This window comes from Pleurodeles waltl, chromosome 3_2 (assembly GCF_031143425.1).
Source record: "Pleurodeles waltl isolate 20211129_DDA chromosome 3_2, aPleWal1.hap1.20221129, whole genome shotgun sequence".
Taxonomy (NCBI): Eukaryota; Metazoa; Chordata; class Amphibia; order Caudata; family Salamandridae; genus Pleurodeles; species Pleurodeles waltl.
In genome coordinates this window covers 213,040,522-213,065,517 of record NC_090441.1, presented here as the reverse complement: position 1 = coordinate 213,065,517, position 24,996 = coordinate 213,040,522, and the positions used below count along the sequence as shown (strand labels likewise).

The window sequence follows — 24,996 nt, the reverse complement described above, 5'->3', positions numbered from 1 at the left end:
TCGCGAACTCCCAGGCACTACTTGCGCGCTATGACAGAGCCCACTGGGACGAGATGCAACATCTCATTGAACATCTGCCCAAGGACTTACAAAATAGGGCAAAACAAGTGGTTGAGGAGGGACAGGCCATCTCCAACAACCAGATCCGCTCCTCCATGGACGCTGCAGATACAGCTGCACGGACAATTAATACATCTGTAACTATCAGAAGGCATGCATGGCTCCGAACGTCTGGATTTAAACCAGAGATTCAACAAGCAGTTCTCAATATGCCTTTTAATGAAAAAGAACTGTTCGGTCCAGAAGTGGACACAGCAATTGAGAAACTCAAAAAAGATACGGACACTGCCAAAGCCATGGGCGCACTCTACTCCCCGCAGAGCAGAGGAAATTACAGCTCATTCCGTAAAACGCCCTTTCGAGGGGGGTTTCGGGGTCAAAGCACACAAGCCAGCACCTCACAAGCCACACCGTCCAGTTACCAAGGACAGTATAGAGGAGGTTTTCGGGGACAATATAGAGGAGGGCAATTCCCTAGAAATAGAGGAAGATTCCAAAGCCCCAAAACCCCTACTACTAAACAGTGACTCACATGTCACTCACCCCCTCCACACAACACCAGTGGGGGGACGAATAGGTCATTATTACAGAGCATGGGAGGAAATCACTACAGACACTTGGGTTCTAGCAATTATCCAACATGGTTACTGCATAGAATTTCTACAGTTCCCTCCAAACATACCACCAAAAGCACAAAATTTAACAACACACCATTCCAATCTCCTAGAGATAGAAGTGCAGGCACTATTGCAAAAGAATGCAATCGAATTAGTGCCAAACACACAAATAAACACAGGAGTTTACTCACTGTACTTTCTGATACCAAAGAAGGACAAAACACTGAGACCAATCCTAGACCTCAGAGTAGTGAACACTTTCATCAAATCAGACCACTTCCACATGGTCACACTACAAGACGTATTGCCATTGGTAAAACTACACGACTACATGGCAACTTTAGACCTCAAGGATGCTTATTTCCATATACCAATACACCCATCGCACAGGAAATACCTAAGGTTTGTATTCAAAGGAATACATTACCAATTCAAGGTACTGCCTTTCGGATTAACAACCGCACCAAGAGTCTTTACCAAATGTCTAGCGGTAGTCGCAGCACACATAAGAAGGCAGCAGATACATGTGTTCCCATATCTAGACGACTGGCTAATCAAGGCCCATTCGTTAATAGAGTGCTCAAATCACACAAATCATATCATACAAACCCTCTTCAAACTAGGGTTCACCGTCAATTTCACAAAATCCAAAATTCTGCCACGCAAGGTACAACAATACCTGGGAGCCATAATAGACACATCAAAAGGAGTAGCCACTCCAAGTCCACAAAGAATTCAAAATTTCAACACCATCATACAACGCATGTATCCAACACAAAAGATACAAGCAAAAATGGTATTACAACTCCTAGGCATGATGTCATCATGCATAGCCATTGTCCCAAACGCAAGACTGCACATGAGGCCCTTACAACAATGCCTAGCATCACAGTGGTCTCAAGCACAGGGTCACCTTCTAGATCTGGTGTTAATAGACCGCCAAACTTACCTCTCGCTTCTGTGGTGGAACAACATAAATTTAAACAAGGGGCGGCCTTTCCAAGACCCAGTGCCACAATACGTAATAACAACAGATGCTTCCATGACAGGGTGGGGAGCACACCTCGATCAACACAGCATACAAGGACAATGGAACGTACATCAAACAAAACTGCATATCAATCACCTAGAACTTCTAGCAGTTTTTCAAGCACTAAAAGCTTTCCAACCAATAATAGTTCACAAATACATTCTCGTCAAAACAGACAACATGACAACAATGTATTATCTAAACAAGCAGGGGGGGACGCACTCCACGCAGTTAAGCCTGCTAGCACAAAAAATTTGGCATTGGGCAATTCACAACCAAATTCGCCTAATTGCACAGTTTATACCAGGGATACAAAATCAACTCGCAGACAATCTCTCTCAAGATCACCAACAGGTCCACGAATGGGAAATTCACCCCCAAATTCTGAACACTTATTTCAAACTCTGGGGAACACCTCAGATAGACTTGTTTGCGACAAGGGAGAACGCAAAATGCCAAAACTTCGCATCCAGATACCCACACAAACAATCCCAAGGCAATGCCCTATGGATGAACTGGTCAGGGATATTTGCTTACGCTTTTCCTCCTCTCCCTCTCCTTCCTTACCTGGTAAGCAAACTCAGTCAAAGCAAACTCAAACTCATATTGATAGCACCAACTTGGGCAAGGCAACCCTGGTACACAACGCTGCTAGACCTATCAGTGGTACCCTGCATCAAATTGCCCAACAGGCCAGATCTGTTGACACAGCACAACCAAAAGATCAGACACCCAGATCCAGCATCGCTGAATCTAGCAATCTGGCTCCTGAAATCCTAGAATTCGGGCACTTACAACTTACCCAAGAATGTATGGAAGTCATAAAACAAGCCAGAAGGCCATCCACCAGGCACTGCTATGCAAGTAAATGGAAGAGGTTTGTTTGCTACTGCCATATTAATCAAATACAACCATTACACACAACTCCAGAACAGGTAGTGGGTTACTTGCTTCACTTACAAAAATCTAACCTAGCTTTCTCTTCCATTAAGATTCACCTTGCAGCAATATCTGCATACCTGCAAACTACCTATTCAACTTCCCTATATAGGATACCAGTCATTAAAGCATTCATGGAGGGCCTTAGGAGAATTATACCACCAACAACACCACCTGTTCCTTCATGGAACCTAAATGTTGTCCTAACTAGACTTATGGGTCCACCTTTTGAACCCATGCACTCCTGCGACATACAGTTCCTAACCTGGAAGGTGGCATTTCTCATCGCCATTACTTCCCTAAGAAGAGTAAGCGATATTCAGGCGTTTACAATACAGGAACCTTTTATACAACTACACAAAAATAAAGTCGTCCTAAGGACCAATCCTAAATTTTTGCCAAAGGTTATTTCACCGTTCCATCTAAATCAAACAGTGGAACTTCCAGTGTTCTTTCCACAGCCAGATACCGTAGCTGAAAGGGCACTACATACATTAGATGTCAAAAGGGCATTAATGTATTACATTGACAGAACAAAAAACATCAGAAAGATTAAACAACTCTTTGTTGCATTTCAAAAACCTCACGCAGGAAACCCAATTTCAAAACAAGGTATAGCCAGATGGATAGTTAAATGCATCCAAATCTGCTACCTTAAAGCTAAACGACAGCTGCCCATTACACCAAGGGCACACTCAACCAGAAAGAAAGGTGCTACCATGGCCTTTCTAGGAAACATCCCAATGCAAGAAATATGTAAGGCAGCCACATGGTCTACGCCTCACACATTCACCAAGCACTACTGTGTAGACGTGTTATCCGCACAACAAGCCACAGTAGGTCAAGCCGTATTAAGGACATTATTTCAGACTACTTCCACTCCTACAGGCTGATCCACCGCTTTTGGGGAAATAACTGCTTACTAGTCTATGCAGAACATGCGTATCTACAGCGACAGATGCCATCGAACTGAAAATGTCACTTACCCAGTGTACATCTGTTCGTGGCATCAGTCGCAGTAGATTCGCATGTGCCCACCCGCCTCCCCGGGAGCCTGTAGCAGTTTGGAAGTTACCTTCAATTATTTATATATGTATCATCTTAACCTTAAATAGGTGCATACTTAGTCACTCCATTGCATGGGCACTATTACTACAATTCAACTCCTACCTCACCCTCTGCGGGGAAAAACAATCGAGGATAGAGTCGACGCCCATGCGCAATGGAGACAAAAGGAGGAGTCACTCGGTCCCGTGACTCGAAAGACTTCTTCGAAGAAAAACAACTTGTAACACTCCGGCCCAACACCAGATGGCGAGCTATTGCAGAACATGCGAATCTACTGCGACTGATGCCACGAACAGATGTACACTGGGTAAGTGACATTTTCATTACTTACAGGGAATGGCCAGGATCTAGATGAAGCTGAACCCCAACAAAAACAGCAACTAGTCTAAATGTATCTGAGCGATGTGCACCTGGCCAGGTTCAAAGTCCATCTCTGAGCCAATAGCAGATCACTCGGATTTACCTCGGGCACCCACCTCGCCCTCAGAGAAGACATTGTGAATGAAGCTAAGATGCTCTGGTACCTTAGAGCACCCAGTACCAGAGAGCAACTTCACAACTACGGTGAGGGCCTCATACTCTAGCATCTAGATGGTAGAACCACCCTGGTCCACAGCCTCCTTAGACTCCACACGGGCTCCCGATGAGGACAGTCTACACGCCATAGCATACTTCAGGAAAGGCATGAGGAAATGAAACCACATCCTCCTCGCCCTAAGGTAACTATAGCTCACGCCCTTGCCATACCCAGTTTTCTCATCAATAATTTTATTGCAGATGCTAGTGATAATATCAATGATGCCATAGAAAATGCCATGATCGATGCAATAAGTGGGATAATAGCTGTGCATGGTGAGGGGTGCAAGTTATAGATATCTTACGGCGTGACTTTTCGTTACTTGAAAGAACTCCAGCTATAGCTGCTGAATTTCTATGGTTTTGTACGAATAAATTCAGAACCTGACTGTTACATCCCTGTAACCTTTGCTCTTTTCTGTGAGGAGTTTTTTTGAAAAAATATTTTTAACTCAACGGGGGGTTGTAACCCCCTTCCCCTCATGCATTCAACCACGAGCCATGCACGGCCTTTGGCTGCAGGCTGTGGGGGTTAGCCAGATACAGCCACCCCCTCCCCTGCAGAGAAAACACTCTTGCTGTGCCTTGGATGAGTTCAAGACGTTGGAAGGATTTGTCCTTTACAGATGCAGAGCTTCAGCTGGGGCACCTGCTACATTTATATGTGTAAGTTCTTCACGTTGAGATTCGATTTCTGTGAAATGAGCATCAGTTCCTGAATTGATCTTCACCTGCTTATTTATCTAAAAGAGTCCACAGTTTGGCACAAAATGTTTACCCAACTAGAGTACCTTCTACTGGCTAATTACTAACTGCTTCCTCGTTCCTTAAACGTATAGTGCACATTCTACATTACCGCAGCGTAAGTGACCGTGAGGTAATGTCCGCAGTGAACATACGTGGTGTAACTTTCGCAGTCTGACTGGCTCAAGCGTCTTCACACTGAAATCTGTGCCAAGAGAAGGCGGCGAGACTACAAAGAGTTGAATCTCCAACAAACAAGACTACTTTCTCTAAATTATATGAAGGAAGTGCTTCTTTGGTCGGTAGAGATTTGCTCATACTTCTCTGCATCCTGAATGCTCGGGCCTTCGTAAGCTGACCATTAAGCTGGAACAAGGAAGGAGATCTTTGCATACCACAAATGTATACAGTGCAGGGCCAAACAGGCTGACCTTTGAGATGGATTTGTGCATTTGCATACTCTTAGTAATGAAAAAAGGAAAGATGGACTCTGCTCTAACCGGGGGGACCATTTAAAAGATCCAGCTCGTTTCGCGTCACTATAGAAGCGAAAGGACCAGGGAAAGTGGGGGGTAGTCTCCAGGCCACTGCGGGCTCTGCCGGCTTCCCACCTCCAGCGGGAGCGGCATTGCTCCCACACACAGGGAGCAGTTTTCCTGCTCCCGCCCAATGTGAGTGAACTTACTGTTTGCTCTCACTTAGCGCAAGCTGTCATAGCTGCCACCGAGCGAAAGCAAACTGCTATCTCCTGAGAGTCGGCACCTCGGAGATAGGGAGCTGGCATGAGGGGTGGTGGTCTCCAGGGCCAATAATGGGCCCAGGAGAGGGGACCCCCTCCTTTACTATGCACGACCCAGCCCCGGGGAGGTAGGGGTCCAGAAAATTGTCTTTTTGTTATTTGGTGTAAATCTGTTGAGTAGTTTTTGGTTAAATAAAGGAACTAAAATATTGCTATCTAGGGATACGGATTCCTCACAGATCCACTCGCAGGAGATCAGCGGATGCTGGACCAAAAGCAAGCACCCGGATTAGCTGGCTGCAACCTGAAAGAAAAGTTGTGGCCGTCATTTTAATTCTCACTTGTGCTGGGGGAGAGTAAAAACATATAAGGAGTCAGGACAGAAGTATCCTCACCCCCTAGGGCACACTTTATTTTATATATAAAGTGCTTCATTCCGGTCTGGAGCATGTTTGTTACCCAACTCACCAGCACTCATTTTATCAGCTTTGGGAAGAAGAAATATGAAGTCAAACACAGATGCCCAAGTACAGCCACGCGCTTAATGAGCCAAGTCCCAGAGATACTCTTGGTTTAGGCTACTGGGGTGTGAAGGTGCCGTCTACGAAGGCTTTAAAGAAGCCCCTGTTCTCCACGGAACCAAGAGGAGTTCAATCTCTATTCTATTTATTATTCATTCATTTATTGAGTACATTATTATAAGTTGGAACCAGAGGATGAAGAATCTAAAAACACAGAGAACTACAGCAAAAACAGCCACAGACTCAGAAAAAGTAACGTCCAATCACAAAAACAGAAAACAGCCTCAAAAGAGCCTTCATATGTTTTCAGAAGAGTCAGTGATTGTTCTTCAGTCGGAGTGGCCGCGAGAGGCTGTTCCAAAGATTGGGGGAGCAGCATTGAAAGGCTCTACCCTCCTTGTAACATCTGTCCCCGGGTGTGCCTGGCGTGATGTTTTAGTGTTCATTCCCCATAAGTGCAGAACGTTACTATTGCATCATGTGGCTTGTTTAGTAATACTTTCTTTTCTTTGGCAGATATCCTGGAGGACTTACCTCTACAACACCGGCTGCGATTTAGGCAGGAGACGAAGGAAAGAGTGACTCGTCAGCACAGGCTCTGGTACTGAACCTGGAGAGGGAGGGTGGGGACGTGTTGTCCTGTACACTGGGCTTTGTGATAAAGCTGGATGTGAGGTCACAATGTGCTATTCAAGGGGAGTAATCTGTGCAGTCAGTGCCACTGTTTCTCCTTTGTATTGTGTAAAAGCCACCCACCCCAGAGGTAGATGGAACTAGCTCAGTGTGGTTAAAAATGCATGTAACTATCCAGTACCCAACAGATACGTTCCCTATGCTTATGGAGGGTTGCAGTGAAAGAATTGATAATACCAGCCCTGCGTTCAGCATCAGTAGTTGTTGACCTGCCTCAGTCTCTGCCCTGGAGTGGTGGTGGTGGTGGTGGTGGTGGTGGCGGTGGTGGGTGGGAGGTGATGTGAGTGTTGCAGACCATCGTGGGTGCAGAGTTATCTCTTGCACTGAAGGGGAGTTGGTGATGGGGAAGCTTCGTGCACTGCCCAATAGTAGAAGGGTGTGGTTTTTGTAGAGTGAAGGGGATGTGGTTGATGGTGTAACACTGGGCGGGGCAGCCCTGTGACACTGTAGGAGTTACATATGGGTCATTGGCTCCAGCATCCTGAGGCAGCAGATCATATTCTTTATTCTGGTGCTTGGGAAGTGTGGCTACAGTATACTTTCTAGTATGAGACGGTCACATTCCCAGCACTGAAACAGGGTCTGGGGAAGCAGGTACAAAATTGGGGCACTAACTATTACAGAGGGTGGTTCTTCCTGTATGGGTGCAGCAGAGGTGTGTGGGGGAGGTTGGGGGGTTTGGGGTGCTGTATCTAGTGCCTGGGAGAGGGAGGTGTTGTGTTGTATCCCTGAGTCTTTTACTAAAGCAATTGTATCATTAGTGTTGGTCTCAGCTTTTACAGCTTCTCCCTAGTTCTACAGCTGCTTGTATATGCCAAAGCAAGCCCTCCAGGATTGATAAATAGTTTTTTCCCCAACAGCAAGGTTGATAGAGGGCGTCCATCTAGGTCAGCAAGGTTGATGGAGGGCGTCCATCTAGGTCAAAGCGTCAAATATTGGCATTAAGTTAGTGCAATTTCTGAAGTGAGTAGTGACCACACCTCTCGTCCACAGGCCAGTGCTGGGAGAACTGCTGGTAAACGATGAACCCCCCAACCTCAGAGTGTCTCCACACTACTTCTACCTGCTGGCGCACATTGCTCAAGGTAAGACCTATCACATCTCCCATAGAAAGCTTTATCACATCAATCAAGGTAGGACCTGCCAGGTCACCCGGAGTAGGACCTGCCACGTCACTTAGCGTAGGACCTGCCACGTCACCCAGAGTGGAACCTGCCTCATCCCACAGAGTAGGACCCGCCACGTCACCCACAGTAGGACCTGCCTGCATGATTCTCAGTAATCCTTGTCACATCAACCACAGTATAAACTGCCATTGTCACTCGATTACCTGCTCACAGTCCCCAAATTAAACTGCCAAATTCCATCATCGCATACTGTTAGTTACCCATCCTACCCAGGTAACCGTGTCCATCTCGCCTCCTCATCCATGGTAAGACTGGCCATTATCACCAGAGGTCCTCCCCACTCCAGCTAAAGTAAGACCTACTCACCACACTCATGCTATGCTGTGCCGTCAGCCCCAATCACACACGGTAAACCTTCCAACATAGACAAGGCAGGCATGCCCTAAATACCTGCAGCCAAGAATGGTGCAAATTCAGAGGTGAAATTGGTTCGGCTTTCAGCCACTAGTATGGATGGTGCACTGCAGGGCATCTTTGGTGCTGTGGCTCCCAATGAAAGCTACGCACAGTGCTGTTACCTGGTTTTATACAGTCAAGCTGCACAATTTACAATATCCCTTTTAATAAATACAGACTCGCACTCGATTAACCACCATCCTTTGTCTTCCCTTTTAGGAAATTAGAACGAGTCATGTGCAGAATCTAGTGCCCGGGTAAATGTGGTAAATGCAGGGCGAGATCCCTTGGGGTTCCCCAGATCTTTTGTCCCCAGTTTGGCATCATACAACTTATTCTATTTAAATGGGAATCACATTCATGGCTGCCCTTCTGGTTCCCGTATATACGTGGTATAGAAGTTCATAAAGACTACACTTGAGCCCTTCATGTTATTTTCCGCTGCCGAGCCCTCCATGTTATTTTCCACTGCCAAGCCCTCCATGTTATTTTCCGCTTTCGAGCCCTCCATGTTATTTTCCGCTTTCGAGCCCTCCATGTTGTTTTCCGCTTTCGAGCATGTTGTTTTCCGCTGCCGAGCCCTCCATGTTTTCCGCTGCCGAGCCCTCCATGTTGTTTTCCGCTGCCGAGCCCTCCATGTTGTTTTCTGCTGCCGAGCCCTCCATGTTGTTTTCCGCTGCCGAGCCTTCCATGTTGTTTTCCGCTGCCGAGCCTTCCATGTTGTTTTCCGCTGCCGAGCCCTCCATGTTGTTTTCCCCTGCCGAGCCCTCCATGTTGTTTTCCCCTGCCGAGCCCTCCATGTTGTTTTCCCCTGCCGAGCCCTCCATGTTGTTTTCCCCTGCCGAGCCCTCCATGTTGTTTTCCCCTGCCGAGCCCTCCATGTTGTTTTCCCCTGCCGAGCCCTCCATGTTGTATTCCCCTGCCGAGCCCTCCATGTTGTATTCCCCTGCCGAGCCCTCCATGTTGTATTCCCCTGCCGAGCCCTCCATGTTGTATTACTGCTGAGCCCTCCAAGTTATTCCACACCTGAGCCTACCGTGGTCCCCAGACGGAGATATCTCTCTGATCCATGGGACTACTAATTGCCTGATCACAAGTGGACAGCATAGTGCCTGAGGGTCGTATGTGAGGGCATGACCCTTCAGTTTCCTGCCCCAGGGCATCTACAGGACATTGGGCTAGTGGGAGTACTAACTTATGAATCTGTTGCAGGATACTCTCTGGGATGATAGTGTGCTCTGCAAATCTGCAGAACATATAACCTAGTATCATTCCCCCACATGTGGCTGGCATCCCTCCAAGGCCCGTCAGAGCACCAACCGAGGACACCGGCAAGAGACTTCCCGGGGGCCTGTGCCCACCCCTAGGAGTGGTGACCTTGTGGCCTGCAGCCCTTCAGTCTCTACCAGTACTGTGCACGTGCACTGATGCACAAGTGACCCTGAGCTGCAGCCCTTCAGTCTCTACCAGTACTGTGCACGTGCACTGCTGCACAAGTGCCCCTGAGTTGCAGCACCTCAGTCTCTACCAGTACTGTGCACGTGCACTGATGCACAAGTGACCCTGAGCTGCAGCCCCTGAGTCTCTACCAGTACTGTGCACGTGCACTGATGCACAAGTGACCCTGAGCTACAGCCCCTCAGTCTCTACCAGTACTGTGCACTGATGCACAAGTGACCCTGAGCTGCAGCCCCTCAGTCTCTACCAGTACTGTGCACGTGCACTGATTCACAAGTGACCCTGAGCTGCAGCCCCTCAGTCTCTACCAGTACTGTGCACGTGCACTGATTCACAAGTGACCCTGAGCTGCAGCACCTCAGTCTCTACCAGTACTGTGCACGTGCACTGCTGCACAAGTGCCCCTGAGCTGCAGCACCTCAGTCTCTACCAGTACTGTGCACGTGCACTGATGCACAAGTGACCCTGAGCTGCAGCCCCTCAGTCTCTACCAGTACTGTGCACGTGCACTGATGCACAAGTGACCCTGAGCTACAGCCCCTCAGTCTCTACCAGTACTGTGCACTGATGCACAAGTGACCCTGAGCTGCAGCCCCTCAGTCTCTACCAGTACTGTGCACGTGCACTGATTCACAAGTGACCCTGAGCTGCAGCCCCTCAGTCTCTACCAGTACGCTGCAGCTTCTCAGTCTCTACCAGTACTGTGCATGTGCACTGCTGCACAAGTGACCCTGAGCTGCAGCACCTCAGTCTCTACCAGTACTGTGCAAGTGCACTGCTGCACAGGTGCCCCTGAGCTGCAGCACCTCAGTCTCTACCAGTACTGTGCACGTGCACTGCTGCACAAGTGACCCTGAGCTGCAGCACCTCAGTCTCTACCAGTACTGTGCACGTGCACCGCTGCACAAGTGCCCCTGAGCTGCAGCACCTCAGGCTCTACCAGTACTGTGCACGTGCACCGCTGCACAAGTGCCCCTGAGCTGCAGCACCTCAGGCACTACCAGTACTGTGCACGTGCACCGCTGCACAAGTGCCCCTGAGCTGCAGCCCCTCAGTCTCTACCAGTACTGTGCACGTGCACCGCTGCACAAGTGACCCTGAGCTGCAGCACCTCAGGCTCTACCAGTACTGTGCACGTGCACTGATGCACAGGTGACCCTGAGCTGCAGCACCTCAGTCTCTACCAGTACTGTGCACTGCCGCACAAGTGACCCTGAGCTGCAGCACCTCAGGCTCTACCAGTACTGTGCACGTGCACTGCTGCACAAGTGACCCTGAGCTGCAGCACCTCAGTCTCTACCAGTACTGTGCACGTGCACTGCTGCTCAAGTGCCCCTGAGCTGCAGCACCTAAGTCTCTACCAGTACTGTGCACGTGCACTGCTGCTCAAGTGCCCCTGAGCTGCAGCACCTCAGTCTCTACCAGTACTGTGCACTGCTGCTCAAGTGCCCCTGAGCTGCAGCACCTCAGTCTCTACCAGTACTGTGCACGTGCACTGCTGCACAAGTGCCCCTGAGCTGCAGCACCTCAGTCTCTACCAGTACTGTGCACGTGCACCGCTGCACAGGTGACCCTGAGCTGCAGCACCTCAGTCCCTACCAGTACTGTGCACGTGCACCGCTGCACAGGTGACCCTGAGCTGCAGCACCTCAGTCCCTACCAGTACTGTGCACGTGCACCGCTGCACAGGTGCCCCTGAGCTGCAGCACCTCAGTCTCTACCAGTACTGTGCTAGTGCACCGATGCACAAGTGACCCTGAGCTGCAGCCCCTCAGTCTCTACCAGTACTGTGCACCTGCACTGATTCACAAGTGACCCTGAGCTGCAGCCCCTCAGTCTCTACCAGTACTGTGCACGTGCACTGCTGCACAGGTGACCCTGAGCTGCAGCACCTCAGTCTCTACCAGTACTGTGCACGTGCACTGATGCACAAGTGCCCCTGAGCTGCAGCACCTCAGTCTCTACCAGTACTGTGCACGTGCACCGCTGCACAGGTGCCCCTGAGCTGCAGCACCTCAGTCTCTACCAGTACTGTGCACGTGCACTGCTGCACAGGTGCCCCTGAGCTGCAGCACCTCAGTCTCTACCAGTACTGTGCACGTGCACCGCTGCACAAGTGCCCCTGAGCTGCAGCACCTCAGGCTCTACCAGTACTGTGCACGTGCACCGCTGCACAAGTGCCCCTGAGCTGCAGCACCTCAGGCACTACCAGTACTGTGCACGTGCACTGCTGCACAAGTGCCCCTGAGCTGCAGCCCCTCAGTCTCTACCAGTACTGTGCACGTGCACCGCTGCACAAGTGACCCTGAGCTGCAGCACCTCAGGCTCTACCAGTACTGTGCACGTGCACTGATGCACAGGTGACCCTGAGCTGCAGCACCTCACATCAAGGGCACTCCCCTTCTCCAAGGTACCACATTCTATTCCACCGCTGTGACGCATGCACCACCAGTGCACCCGAATCCTGCCCTGTAATCCCACATGCTATCATGTATACACAGCTGAACTAGTGGATTAGACCCCCAAGCGTCCACACCCTGTTTTTTTTTTTTCTCCAGAATTGAGAACACCCTGTTCCCATCGCCGCATCCTCTGGTCATTCTCCACTGAAGTGAAAGGCATCTGTCTTCTAACACTCTTTCTTTATTCTACAGAAAGCCTAGACTCACCTGCAGTCCCTGTGAGCTGTACGTCTGAGGGTCCCTGCATCGATGCCGCCTCTCCCCGGGCACCGGGCATGGCACTGGCCAATGCCATGATCCAGGGCGTGCTCGCAGGCTCACCTGTAACCCTCATAGTCACGAGTGCCACCTTGTACCTGCTGGAGGAGACCCACCAGTGGATTTATTCTCTGCCACAGGCTCCTGGCGCAGGCGGTCAGTATGGCGATCCCTCCGGAGGGGAAGCCTGCTTGAAGGAGAAGCAGGAGATCAGCAGCATCAGTTCTCTACATGTCTTCCGGACTGCCGATTGCCACCTGCAGATCAGGCTGTACGATGAGGTGAGTGCTGCCGAGATGAGACTTGCTCTTCTATCTGGAGCATTCTATAGCTTAGGTTTCTGCAGCACACATGCTTGGGCATGAATCCAGGATCCTGTTTCACAGAAGGATTGGTCTTACTCATAGTACAAAAGCTTGGGTGCTGGTCATTGCAGTGGAAGCCTTGGTGTACGTTCTAGAGGTAATGTCTGTAGTGATCTTGGGAGTAAGCTTTAGAGCATTGCAGGCCTTGCTGTCAGTTCTACAGCTATGGTCTGTGCTAAGCTTGGATGTAAGCTCCATAGCTCTGGATGCCTTGGTGTACATCCTAGAGGTAACTACTTGTATTCTTTATTTATTTGGAGGGTTTTATATAGCTTGAACATGAGCTATCCGGATATCGGAGCGCTGTACATGTAGCAATCAAGTCGTGCATTAAAGGAAAAGAAAAAAACACATGACAATCCGAGAAGGAATAAGCATGAAACAACACATATAGAGTATATCATTCAGCGTAGCAGTTCCATGATCCACAGGAATCCACCAGACACTGGACAAGGTGTGAAGCTTCAAGACTCCTAGAGAAGAAATCTATCAGAAGCTTCTTCACTTCTGTTTTGAGGATGCAGTCGAGGAGTTTGTCCTGGTTTCAGGTGGTAATGTTTTCTAAACTCTTGGCAAGGCCAGAGAAGGAACAGTTTCAGTTTGTTTCTTTTTTATTGAACTTCTGTAGTTTCGGCAGCATGGAGTTGGTGCTTCTTCAGGTACGACTATCACTTGATAGCTCAAGTTTTGTGTTCGGGTAGACAGGAGTGTTATGGTGAAGATCCTAGAGTCACACAAGCAGTCTTCAGTTGGATTCCTGCATCAAACTGAGCCATTTGAGGTGTTTTAGGCCCCGCATAATGTGGTCAATTCTTCTGGATCCTGTTATGAGTTCAACGTGGCCTTTAACGGGGACAGCTTTACTTTGGGTAGGCCAACAAGAGTTACTAATCTAACCAGGAGATGACTAGCGATTGTGCTGCTAATAGAAAACGCACAGAGGCCAGGAAGGGTTTAATTTTCCTTAGAATGTTAATTTGGTATTTGGCTCCCCTGATGGTTGCACTAATAGGATCTTGCTTATTCACATGTTTGTCCAGTGTTGCGCCTAGAGATCGAGTAGTCAGTAATGTGGACAGAACTGTTGAGAGATATAAGTTGTTTGAGCCAGTCTTCTACGGGGCAGTGTGATTGTAAGGGGGGTCAAAGTCAAAAGGAATTCCGTTTTGATGGTGTTGAGCGTGAGCTGATTACGGGTCAGCCCTTATTGGGTTTTCAGATGGGTGCAGTTGAGCGTTTTGATTCCTTCAGGTGAGGAGATTTTCAAGTACACTTGTGTGTCATCAGCATACATGTGGTAATGAATGTTTGAGAGCTTGGAAATGTCAGCGGTTGCATGAACAAGTTGAGTAGTGTAGGTGAGGGCCTGGGGCCTTGAGGTGCTCCAGTTGTTACTGGTGTAATGTCAGATGGGGATTGATTGACTTGGATTCTCTGAGTTCTGTTATGAAGGATTGAAGCAAATCAGTTTAAGATGGGACCAGATAGCTCCATCCTATTTTCGAGGAGGTCGGCCGTGCTGTCCTGTCACGTTGACCGTTTCAAGCGCAGAGGGGAGATCACGAGGTGTAAGTAGACAGGGTTCATTCTGGTCAAGCAATCTCAGGGCATCTTCAGCTGTGTGTCAGCCCTTTCAGTGCTATAACCAGTTCTGAAGCCAGATTGGTACCGAGCTAGAAGTTGGAAACGTGGTTGCGGAGTTGAAGGTGTACACAGTTCTCTAGAAACGTTGCTAGAGTCGGGATGTTGGAATTTCCACAAGAATTGTTTGGGTCCTACTGGTCCGCGTTAGTTTTTTGTATTTTTTTTTTATTGGGGTGACTTGTCCTATCTTTGGGCAAGCAGGAACCATGCCCTGATAGATGCACTGACCGTCTCCATCCATAGTGGGAGTACGGAAGATCTCAGCTCTGTGATGAGATTAGCGGGAAGAGGATCGTTAAAGTGGTCAGAGGGTTTTATTGATGTCATTACTGTGAGTATGTCAGTTTTGTAAGGGATTTTGAAGGAAGATCAGGTGGCTTTATTTTTTGTAGTATATCCTGTATGTGGAGAACTGTCCAGGAGCTGCACCGGGAGGAGACTGGGCTGGTCATGGCTGCGCAGATGCTGAGGAGCGAGTTGCAGGTGTAATTCGATCTTCCTTTTCTTGTTGATGAAATGGGCAGAGAACTCATTGCCCTTTGCTAGTGTCTCATTGTCTACCAAGTGGTGTTTAGAATGGCAAGCCGCTTGTTTTATTTCGGAAAGTTTTTTTGGTCTTCTTTGGCATTACCTATTTGTGACACAGTATTCTGCTCTTGTCCTACGGATCTGTTTTCACCCTTGAATGTTCTGAGCTCGGGTGTAAGCTCTATAGCACTGGAGACCTTGGTGTTCATCCTAGAGGTAATGTTTGTAGCGAGCTTGGGAGTAGGCTAGAGGTAACATCTGTGCAGAGCTCAAGTGTAAGCTTTATAGTACTGGAGCCCCTGGTGTACGTCCTAGAGGTAACGTCTCTGCAGAGCTCACGTGTAAGCTTTATAGCACTGGAGCCCCTGGTGTACGTCCTAGAGGTAACGTCTGTGCAGAGCTCACGTGTAAGCTTTATAGCACTGGAGCCCCTTGTGTACGTCCTAGACGTAACGTCTCTGCAGAGCTCACGTGTAAGCTTTATAGTACTGGAGCCCCTGGTGTACGTCCTAGACGTAACGTCTCTGCAGAGCTCACGTGTAAGCTTTATAGTACTGGAGCCCCTGGCGTACGTCCTAGAGGTAACGTCTGTGCTGAGCTGCCGTGTAAGCTTTATAGTACTGGAGCCCCTGGTGTACGTCCTAGAGGTAACGTCTGTGCAGAGCTCACGTGTAAGCTTTATAGTACTGGAGCCCCTGGTGTACGTCCTAGAGGTAACGTCTGTGCTGAGCTGCCGTGTAAGCTTTATAGTACTGGAGCACCTGGTGTACGTCCTAGAGGTAACGTCTGTGCAGAGCTCACGTGTAAGCTTTATAGTACTGGAGCCCCTGGTGTACGTCCTAGAGGTAACGTCTGTGCAGAGCTCACGTGTAAGCTATATAGTACTGGAGCCCCTGGTGTACGTCCTAGAGGTAATGTCTGTGCAGAGCTCATGTGTAAGCTTTATAGTACTGGAGCCCCTGGTGTACGTCCTAGAGGTAACGTCTGTGCAGAGCTCACGTGTAAGCTTTAGAGCCCTAGAGGCCCTGGTGTACGTCCTAGAGGTAATGTCTGTGCAGAGCTCGTGTGTAAGCTTTATAGTACTGGAGCCCCAGGTGTACATCCTAGAGGTAGCGTCTGTGCAGAGCTCACGTGTAAGCTTTATAGTACTGGAGCCCCTGGTGTACATCCTAGAGGTAACGTGTGTGTGCTGAGCTTTTGTGTAAGCTTTATAGTACTGGAGCCCCTGGTGTACATCCTAGAGGTAACGTCTGTGCTGAGCTTGTGTGTAAGCTTTATAGTACTGGAGCCCCTGGTGTACGTCCTAGAGGTAACGTCTGTGCAGAGCTCACGTGTAAGCTTTATAGTACTGGAGCCCCTGGCGTACGTCCTAGAGGTAACGTCTGTGCAGAGCTCACGTGTAAGCTTTATAGTACTGGAGCCCCTGGTGTACGTCCTAGAGGTAATGTCTGTGCCGAGCATCCTAGATATGAGGGTTGTGCAATGAAAAAGTTTTTTTTTTTTTTCCTGGTGGTGACATCCTGCCCTTCAGTGGGTGAGTGCACGCCGTACTGGAGGATGTGGTACTTCTGAGAGCTAAAGACACCTCATCCCACAGGCGCGTCACACTCGCAGGTACTTCAGTCAGTAGAACTAGCAGCTTGTGCACCAAACAAACCCATCAGAAAGGGCACCGGAGGTCAGGGGAGCAGTGATGTGCAGCACCTGAGGTCAGGAGAGCAGTGATGTGCAGCACCTGAGGTCAGGAGAGCAGTGATGTGCCCCCTGCAAGAAACAAACCCATCCGAAAGGGCAATGGATCAGGGGAGCAGTGATGTGCCCTTGCAAGAAACAAACCCATCCGAAAGGGCACTGGAGGTCAGGGGAGCAGTGATGTGCAGCACCTGAGGTCAGGGGAGCAGTGATGTGCAGCACCTGAGGTCAGGAGAGCAGTGATGTGCAGCTCCTGAGGTCAGGAGAGCAGTGATGTGCCTGCTGCAAGAAACAAACCCATCAGAAAGGGCACTGGAGGTCAGGAGAGCAGTGATGTGCCCCCTGCAAGAAACAAACCCATCAGAAAGAGCACTGCAGGTCAGGGTAGCAGTGATGTGCAGCACCTGAGGTCAGGAGAGCAGTGATGTGCAGCACCTGAGGTCAGGAGAGCAGTGATGTGCCCCCTGCAAGAAACAAACCCATCAGAAAGGGCACTGGAGGTCAGCAGAGCAATGATGTGCCCCCTGCAAGAAACAAACCCTGGCTTAGGGAGATGCCATTCCGCTTCTGTTCCACGTGCCCGGGCATAGAGACTATCGGCAGGGAGAGGGCATTCAAGGAGGGTGGCGCAGGCCATGCAGACCCCCTACATGTAAGTAGAGGACACTGAATTACACCCCAAGAGCCGAGCACACTCTGGAACAGGGGCCACACCGCCCTGCATCGCAGACGTCGTCTCCATGCCCTGTGCATGCCCGCCACATGGGCATCAGTCCACACCTTCACCAAACATTACTGCGTGGAGTCCACGATCAGAGAGCCCAGAGTAGGACAGGAGCTGGTGTGACCCCACTCAGCTCCAGCCCATCACCCCACGGGGGGCTAGGACTGCCGCAGTCAGTGCAAGCAGGTGACCCCGAACGGATGCCTGCTGCCAAGGAAGCAGTTCAGTTCCGTGGCTGTAACAATAGAAGCAGCAGTTCCGTGGCTGCAACAATAGAGGCAGCAGTTCCGTGGCTGCAGCAATAGAGGCAGCAGTTCCGTGGCTGCAGCAATAGAGGCAGCAGTTCCGTGGCTGCAGCAATAGAGGCAGCAGTTCCGTGGCTGCAGCAATAGAGGCAGCAGTTCCGTGGCTGCAGCAATAGAGGCAGCAGTTCCGTGGCTGCAGCAATAGAGGCAGCAGTTCCGTGGCTGCAGCAATAGAGGCAGCAGTTCCGTGGCTGCAGCAATAGAGGCAGCAGTTCCGTGGCTGCAGCAATAGAGGCAGCAGTTCCGTGGCTGCAGCAATAGAGGCAGCAGTTCCGTGGCTGCAGCAAAAGAGGCATTGCAGCAATAGAGGCAGCAGTTCCGTGGCTGCAGCAATAGAAGCAGTTCCGTGGCTGCAGCAATAGAGGCATTGCAGCAATAGAGGCAGCAGTTCCGTGGCTGCAGCAATAGAGGCAGTTCTGTGGCTGCAGCAATAGAGGCAGTTCTGTGGCTGCAGCAATAGAGGCAGCAGTTCCGTGGCTGCAGCAATAGAGGCATTGCAGCAATAGAGGCAGCAGTTCCGTGGCTGCAGCAATAGAGGCAGCAGTTCCGTGGCTGCAGCAATAGAGGCAGCAGTTCCGTGGCTGCAGCAATAGAGGCAGCAGTTCCGTGGCTGCAGCAATAGAGGCAGCAGTTCCGTGGCTGCAGCAATAGAGGCAGCAGTTCCGTGGCTGCAGCAATAGAGGCAGCAGTTCCGTGGCTGTAGCAATAGAAGCAGTTCTGTGGCTGTAGCAATAGAAGCAGTTCTGTGGCTGTAGCAATAGAAGCAGTTCTGTGGCTGTAGCAATAGAAGCAGTTCTGTGGCTGTAGCAATAGAAGCAGTTCTGTGGCTGTAGCAATAGAAGCAGTTCTGTGGCTGTAGCAATAGAAGCAGTTCTGTGGCTGTAACAATAGAAGCAGTTCTGTGGCTGTAACAATAGAAGCAGTTCCGTGGCTGCAGCAATAGAAGCAGTTCCGTGGCTGCAGCAATAGAAGCAGTTCTGTGGCTGCAGCAATAGAAGCAGTTCTGTGGCTGCAGCAATAGAAGCAGTTCCGTGGCTGCAGCAATAGAGGCAGCAGTTCCGTGGCTGCAGCAATAGAGGCAGCAGTTCCGTGGCTGCAGCAATAGAGGCAGCAGTTCCGTGGCTGCAGCAATAGAGGCAGCAGTTCCGTGGCTGCAGCAATAGAGGCAGCAGTTCTGTGGCTGTAGCAATAGAAGCAGTTCTGTGGCTGTAGCAATAGAAGCAGTTCTGTGGCTGTAGCAATAGAAGCAGTTCTGTGGCTGTAGCAATAGAAGCAGTTCTGTGGCTGTAGCAATAGAAGCAGTTCTGTGGCTGCAGCAATAGAAGCAGTTCTGTGGCTGTAACAATAGAAGCAGTTCTGTGGCTGTAACAATAGAAGCAGTTCTGTGGCTGCAACAATAGAAGCAGTTCCGTGGCTGCAGCAATAGAAGCAGTTCTGTGGCTGCAGCAATAGAAGCAGTTCTGTGGCTGCAGCAATAGAAGCAGTTCTGTGGCTGCAGCAATAGAAGCAGTTCTGTGGCTGCAGCAATAGAAGCAGTTCTGTGGCTGCAGCAATAGAAGCAGTTCTGTGGCTGTAACAATAGAAGCAGTTCTGTGGCTGTAACAATAGAAGCAGTTCTGTGGCTGTAACAATAGAAGCAGTTCTGTGGCTGTAACAATAGAAGCAGTTCTGTGGCTGTAACAATAGAAGCAGTTCTGTGGCTGTAACAATAGAAGCAGTTCTGTGGCTGCAGCAATAGAGGCAGCAGTTCCGTGGCTGCAGCAATAGAGGCAGCAGTTCCGTGGCTGCAGCAATAGAGGCATTGCAGCAATAGAAGCATCAGTTCCGTGGCTGCAGCAATAGAAGCAGCAGTTCCCTGTGGCTGCAGCAATAGAGGCAGCAGTTCCCTGTGGCTGCAGCAATAGAGGCATTGCAGCAATAGAGGCAGTCTTTCCGTGGCTGCAGCAATAGAAGCAGTTCCCTGTGGCTGCAGCAATAGAAGCAGTTCTGTGGCTGTAACAATAGAAGCAGTTCTGTGGCTGTAACAATAGAAGCAGTTCTGTGGCTGTAGCAATAGAAGCAGTTCTGTGGCTGTAACAATAGAAGCAGTTCCGTGGCTGCAGCAATAGAGGCAGCAGTTCCGTGGCTGCAGCAATAGAGGCAGCAGTTCCGTGGCTGCAGCAATAGAGGCATTGCAGCAATAGAAGCATCAGTTCCGTGGCTGCAGCAATAGAAGCAGCAGTTCCCTGTGGCTGCAGCAATAGAGGCATTGCAGCAATAGAGGCAGCCTTTCCGTGGCTGCAGCAATAGAAGCAGTTCCCTGTGGCTGCAGCAATAGAAGCAGTTCCCTGTGGCTGCAACAATAGAAGCAGTTCTGTGGCTGTAACAATAGAAGCAGTTCTGTGGCTGTAACAATAGAAGCAGTTCTGTGGCTGTAACAATAGAAGCAGTTCCGTGGCTGTAACAAGAGGGCTTCAGCTAGAATGTGCTTCTGGATTCACAAGCGGCCCACCCAGCTCCCGCGCGGGGTCGGGGTACCAGCAGGTTACCCACACAGAACAGGCAGTGAACGACCAGACACACTGGCACTGAGCTTGTGCTCGACATCTTAGGGGCTGGCACTGCCTGGCTACCCCTTGATGCCCAAGACACGGAAAATACGGGCAATTCCAGATCCAACCGCTAGATGGCGACATGCTGCAGTCCATGAATCCAGGAAATCTGCAAGTTACAAAACTATCGTCACGGGATCCGCGACCGTTTCCTTTAGCTTTGATGATATCACCTTATTGTGTATTTAAGATCAACTCTGACTTCACTTAAAAAGTTAGTTCAGTTGTGGTTCGCGCTGCAAGTCATTAATCACAAACCAAGTGCACTACTTATGACCCCACAATACTCTAACCATAAATACGAGACCGTCACACCACGTGCGTGAACTGGAGCACAAGATCCGTCCGGAGAGTTGTCATTCAGAATCTCAGTGGTGAGATCAGGTGTCCCATAATGTATGTGCGCTCTGACGGCTTCTGTTGCATCAAGGGGGTCTCAAGTATTGCATTTTGCGTGGCAGGTGTGCGAGCTATGGTATGAGGAGCTATGGTATGAGGAGCTATGGTATGAGGAGCTATGGTTCGAGGAACTAACCGTAAGTAGGAAACTAAGGAATTTCAGCACTTTTTCCAGATATTTTTCTTAACCAATACTACACTTTCACTAATTCATGATGACATAATTACAGTTCAGCCTCACTTTCCATTGAAAAGGCATCTTTTGCTTTGTCTAACTTCTGACTCCGGGGACTGACTTGCTGGAGCTGGGCCGTGGATCGGCGCTCTCCGGCAAGGTGGAGGTGGAATGTGTGCTCGGCCCAAACATCTGAACGGATATACACCACACTTTACATGAAACGAAAACTTTACTCCGAAATTGTGCTTTTGTCCTTTCGGTTTGAATGTATTCAGCAGTGTTTGATCTGTGAGTGTTTAAAAAAGGGCGCAGACCAGCCTTTGAGGGGTTTACAATTTCGTACATCTTTTGGGATCCTAGTCGAGTGTAAAAATTAAAAGCAACCTTGAAAATTCAGGTCTTACGCCTTTCAGCCTGCTGTCGTGGACAGATGTCCCCTTCTCACCCCCGGAGTCTGATTAAAGTGCTTGGGACGATGCAAGACCTCAAGAAGGGATGGTGTTGTGCACTAAAAAGCCGTCCAGGAGCTGGGGGTACCGGTCACACCCCAGATGCGATGGAAATCGTTAGTCACCCCTCCTGTAGGACATAAGAGGTGTAGGTGACATGGCTCCCAAGCTAGACGCTCCAGAAGTAGCTCCCCTGCCCCAGTAGACTCCTCCTCGAACTGGAGCCGGTGGACATCACCCTGGCTGGGACGTCTGTTCCTGCTCCGGTGCCAAATCTCCTCTCGACATAGCTCGAGTTTCCACACCCGGCGCTGAACCGTGCACAGTTCCTTCTCTTCATGCAGGCAGGGACGGGGCTTCTCTGAAGCACATCTGCTCCCTCTGGTGCGCTTGAGGCCCAGTGGATCTCACAGCGCCTCTAGCTGGGACACCACTGTCTGGTACTTCCTATTGGATCTCTGGGGATGTCCAGACAAGCCTCTTCTCCGGGGATGCCCAGACAAGCCTCTTCTCCGGGGATGCCCAGACAAGCCTCTTCTCCGGGGATGCCCAGACAAGCCTCTTCTCCGGGGATGCCCAGACAAGCCTCTTCTCCGGGGATGCCCAGACAAGCCTCTTCTCCGGGGATGCCCAGACAAGCCTCTTCTCCGGGGATGCCCAGACAAGCCTCTTCTCCGGGGATGCCCAGACAAGCCTCTTCTCCGGGGATGTCCAGACAAGCCTCTTCTCCGGGGATGCCCAGACAAGCCTCTTCTCCGGGGATGCCCAGACAAGCCTCTTCTCCGGGGATGCCCAGGGATGTCCAGACAAGCCTCTTCTCCGGGGATGCCCAGACAAGCCTCTTCTCCGGGGATGCCCAGACAAGCCTCTTCTCCGGGGATGCCCAGACAAGCCTCTTCTCCGGGGATGCCCAGACAAGCCTCTTCTCCGGGGATGCCCAGACAAGCCTCTTCTCCGGGGATGCCCAGACAAGCCTCTTCTCCGGGGATGCCCAGACAAGCCTCTTCTCCGGGGATGTCCAGACAAGCCTCTTCTCCGGGGATGTCCAGACAAGCCTCTTCTCCGGGGATGTCCAGACAAGCCTCTTCTCCGGGGATACCCAGGGATGTCCAGACAAGCCTCTTCTCCGGGGATGCCCAGACAAGCCTCTTCTCCGGGGATGCCCAGACAAGCCTCTTCTCCGGGGATGCCCAGACAAGCCTCTTCTCCGGGGATGCCCAGACAAGCCTCTTCTCCGGAGATGTCCAGACAAGCCTCTTCTCCGGGGATGTCCAGACAAGCCTCTTCTCCGGGGATGCCCAGGGATGTCCAGACAAGCCTCTTCTCCGGGGATGCCCAGACAAGCCTCTTCTCCGGGGATGCCCAGACAAGCCTCTTCTCCGGGGATGCCCAGACAAGCCTCTTCTCCGGGGATGCCCAGACAAGCCTCTTCTCCGGGGATGCCCAGACAAGCCTCTTCTCCGGGGATGCCCAGACAAGCCTCTTCTCCGGGGATGCCCAGACAAGCCTCTTCTCCGGGGATGCCCAGACAAGCCTCTTCTCCGGGGATGCCCAGACAAGCCTCTTCTCCGGGGATGCCCAGACAAGCCTCTTCTCCGGGGATGCCCAGACAAGCCTCTTCTCCGGGGATGTCCAGACAAGCCTCTTCTCCGGGGATGTCCAGACAAGCCTCTTCTCCGGGGATGCCCAGACAACAAGCCTAGTGAGCTTGCTCTTCAGCGGTCTCGCCTCTTTGGAAAGAAGACTGCTAGGACTTCAAAAGGTTGAGTACACTCAGCTCGTATGTTAGGCCTGGCCTCCCAGACCCAAGACTTCCACCACCATTACAATATGTGCTGTTGCTATTTTAAAGGGTTGTTATTTTGCCAGCACCAACCCTCCCAACCAGTCCGGAAGCCAAACAAGTTTCATGCATTACAGATGCCACAGCAAGTCCAAGCGGGTGAGCACCGTGCCCACCGCCACTTCCATCTCCTCCGCAGCACCACTTGGAAAGTTGCTTTGATTTTGCTGTGAAGAAACATGTATGACTGGTGAGGCAAAGTGTCCTTCCATCTCCTGGCCTGGAAGGCCCTTATGACATACCAGCGGATCTTGCAGATAGCGCAGAGGGGCTGTGCCCATCGGAATCCCCCCCATCCCACCATTCCCACAGTTCAGTCCCTCCAGTGGAAAATCGCACTCCCGTTCTCCAGCAGGAGGATGCAGCGCTCATACAGAGTCCCAGAGCACCAACTTGGGCAAGGATGTTCTGGTACTTTCTTGTTTCCAAGGACAGAGGCCTACACCTTATCCTGGTCCTCATGGTCTTAAATTCCTTCCTTTGCATGGAGGGATCAAAGATGCCGCCTCTGGCTCAGGTGCTCCTGATGCTTGAATTAGAATACTGAATAGTGTCCTGCGGCTGGCAGGACGAGTATGTCTATGGTACCGATTCTGCAGTCTCATAAAAGATACCTACATTACATGATGGGCTCACCCAGTACTACTTTGTGGTCCTCCCATTTAAATTCACTTCTGTACCCAGCTCCTCACCAAGGTGATAATGGTGGTTGTGACGCTTCTGTGCAGATTGGGGTCTCTATATTGCCGTCCCAGGATGAGTAGCTGATCAGAAAAAGGCTTGATGCAGCTGGTGTTGGCCCACCAGATCGCCACAGCATCCCTGTTGTTCAACTTTTGCTCCTTCATCAAAACTCCCCAAGTTGCGCCTGATGCCCTCTAGGAGCCTCCTCTTCATAGGGGCTTGAACATGTAATCTCTTAGAACCTTCCCTCCTCCCGGGAGGATTTATTGCCTTCAAAGTATGATTCTGATGTTTCAGGAAGAAGCTTGAGTTCAGTCCTGAAGGGTCTCCACCTACTAGGTCTCTTAGATCCCTGCATTCTGTTGTCTCATGCACAATGACATGAGGGCTCCTCAGTGATGTCTCCGCGTGCAGTGGTTCCAGCATCGTGGTGATTTGAAAGGCATCATCAGGATCCCGTTGGACGCTGTGGCAGATACAGTTTGGTGATCCGTGGAAGGCAACCTGCCATGCAGGAAGGCTTTTTGCCACCACCAGCAGAGCCGCAGTGCTGTTCAATGGCTCTTGGGTGGGGTGCACATCTGTAAGTTCTGGAAATCGGAGGTCCCTGGCCTCCAAAGGAGCAAATGCTTTCCATCAATTTGCTCCAGCATCTGGAAGGTGTTGGGGACAGTAAGAATTGTTCCAAGGGTGAAGATGACCCCCCCCCATACACAGTCATGTACCTCTAACCATGCCATTTAATTTAACATCAGTAATGCTGACTTCCCAGGTGAGATCGCTGCTATCCTGCTTCTGTGTCCGTGAATACAAACAAGGAACCAATCGCCTATAAAGCAAAAATTA

General features: G+C 50.4%; 1 protein-coding gene across 2 annotated transcripts in view; it reads left to right on the top strand.

Moving 5' to 3' along the window:
* Positions 1-24,996, top strand: part of STK11IP (serine/threonine kinase 11 interacting protein) — a 214,385-nt gene that overhangs the window by 172,147 nt on the left and 17,242 nt on the right. For both annotated transcript variants that reach the window (XM_069227211.1, XM_069227210.1), the window contains 3 exons: positions 6,811-6,895; positions 7,981-8,072; positions 12,683-13,029. In XM_069227211.1, coding sequence (XP_069083312.1) covers positions 6,811-6,895; positions 7,981-8,072; positions 12,683-13,029 — 524 coding nt within the window. The remainder of the gene's footprint in view (positions 1-6,810; positions 6,896-7,980; positions 8,073-12,682; positions 13,030-24,996) is intronic.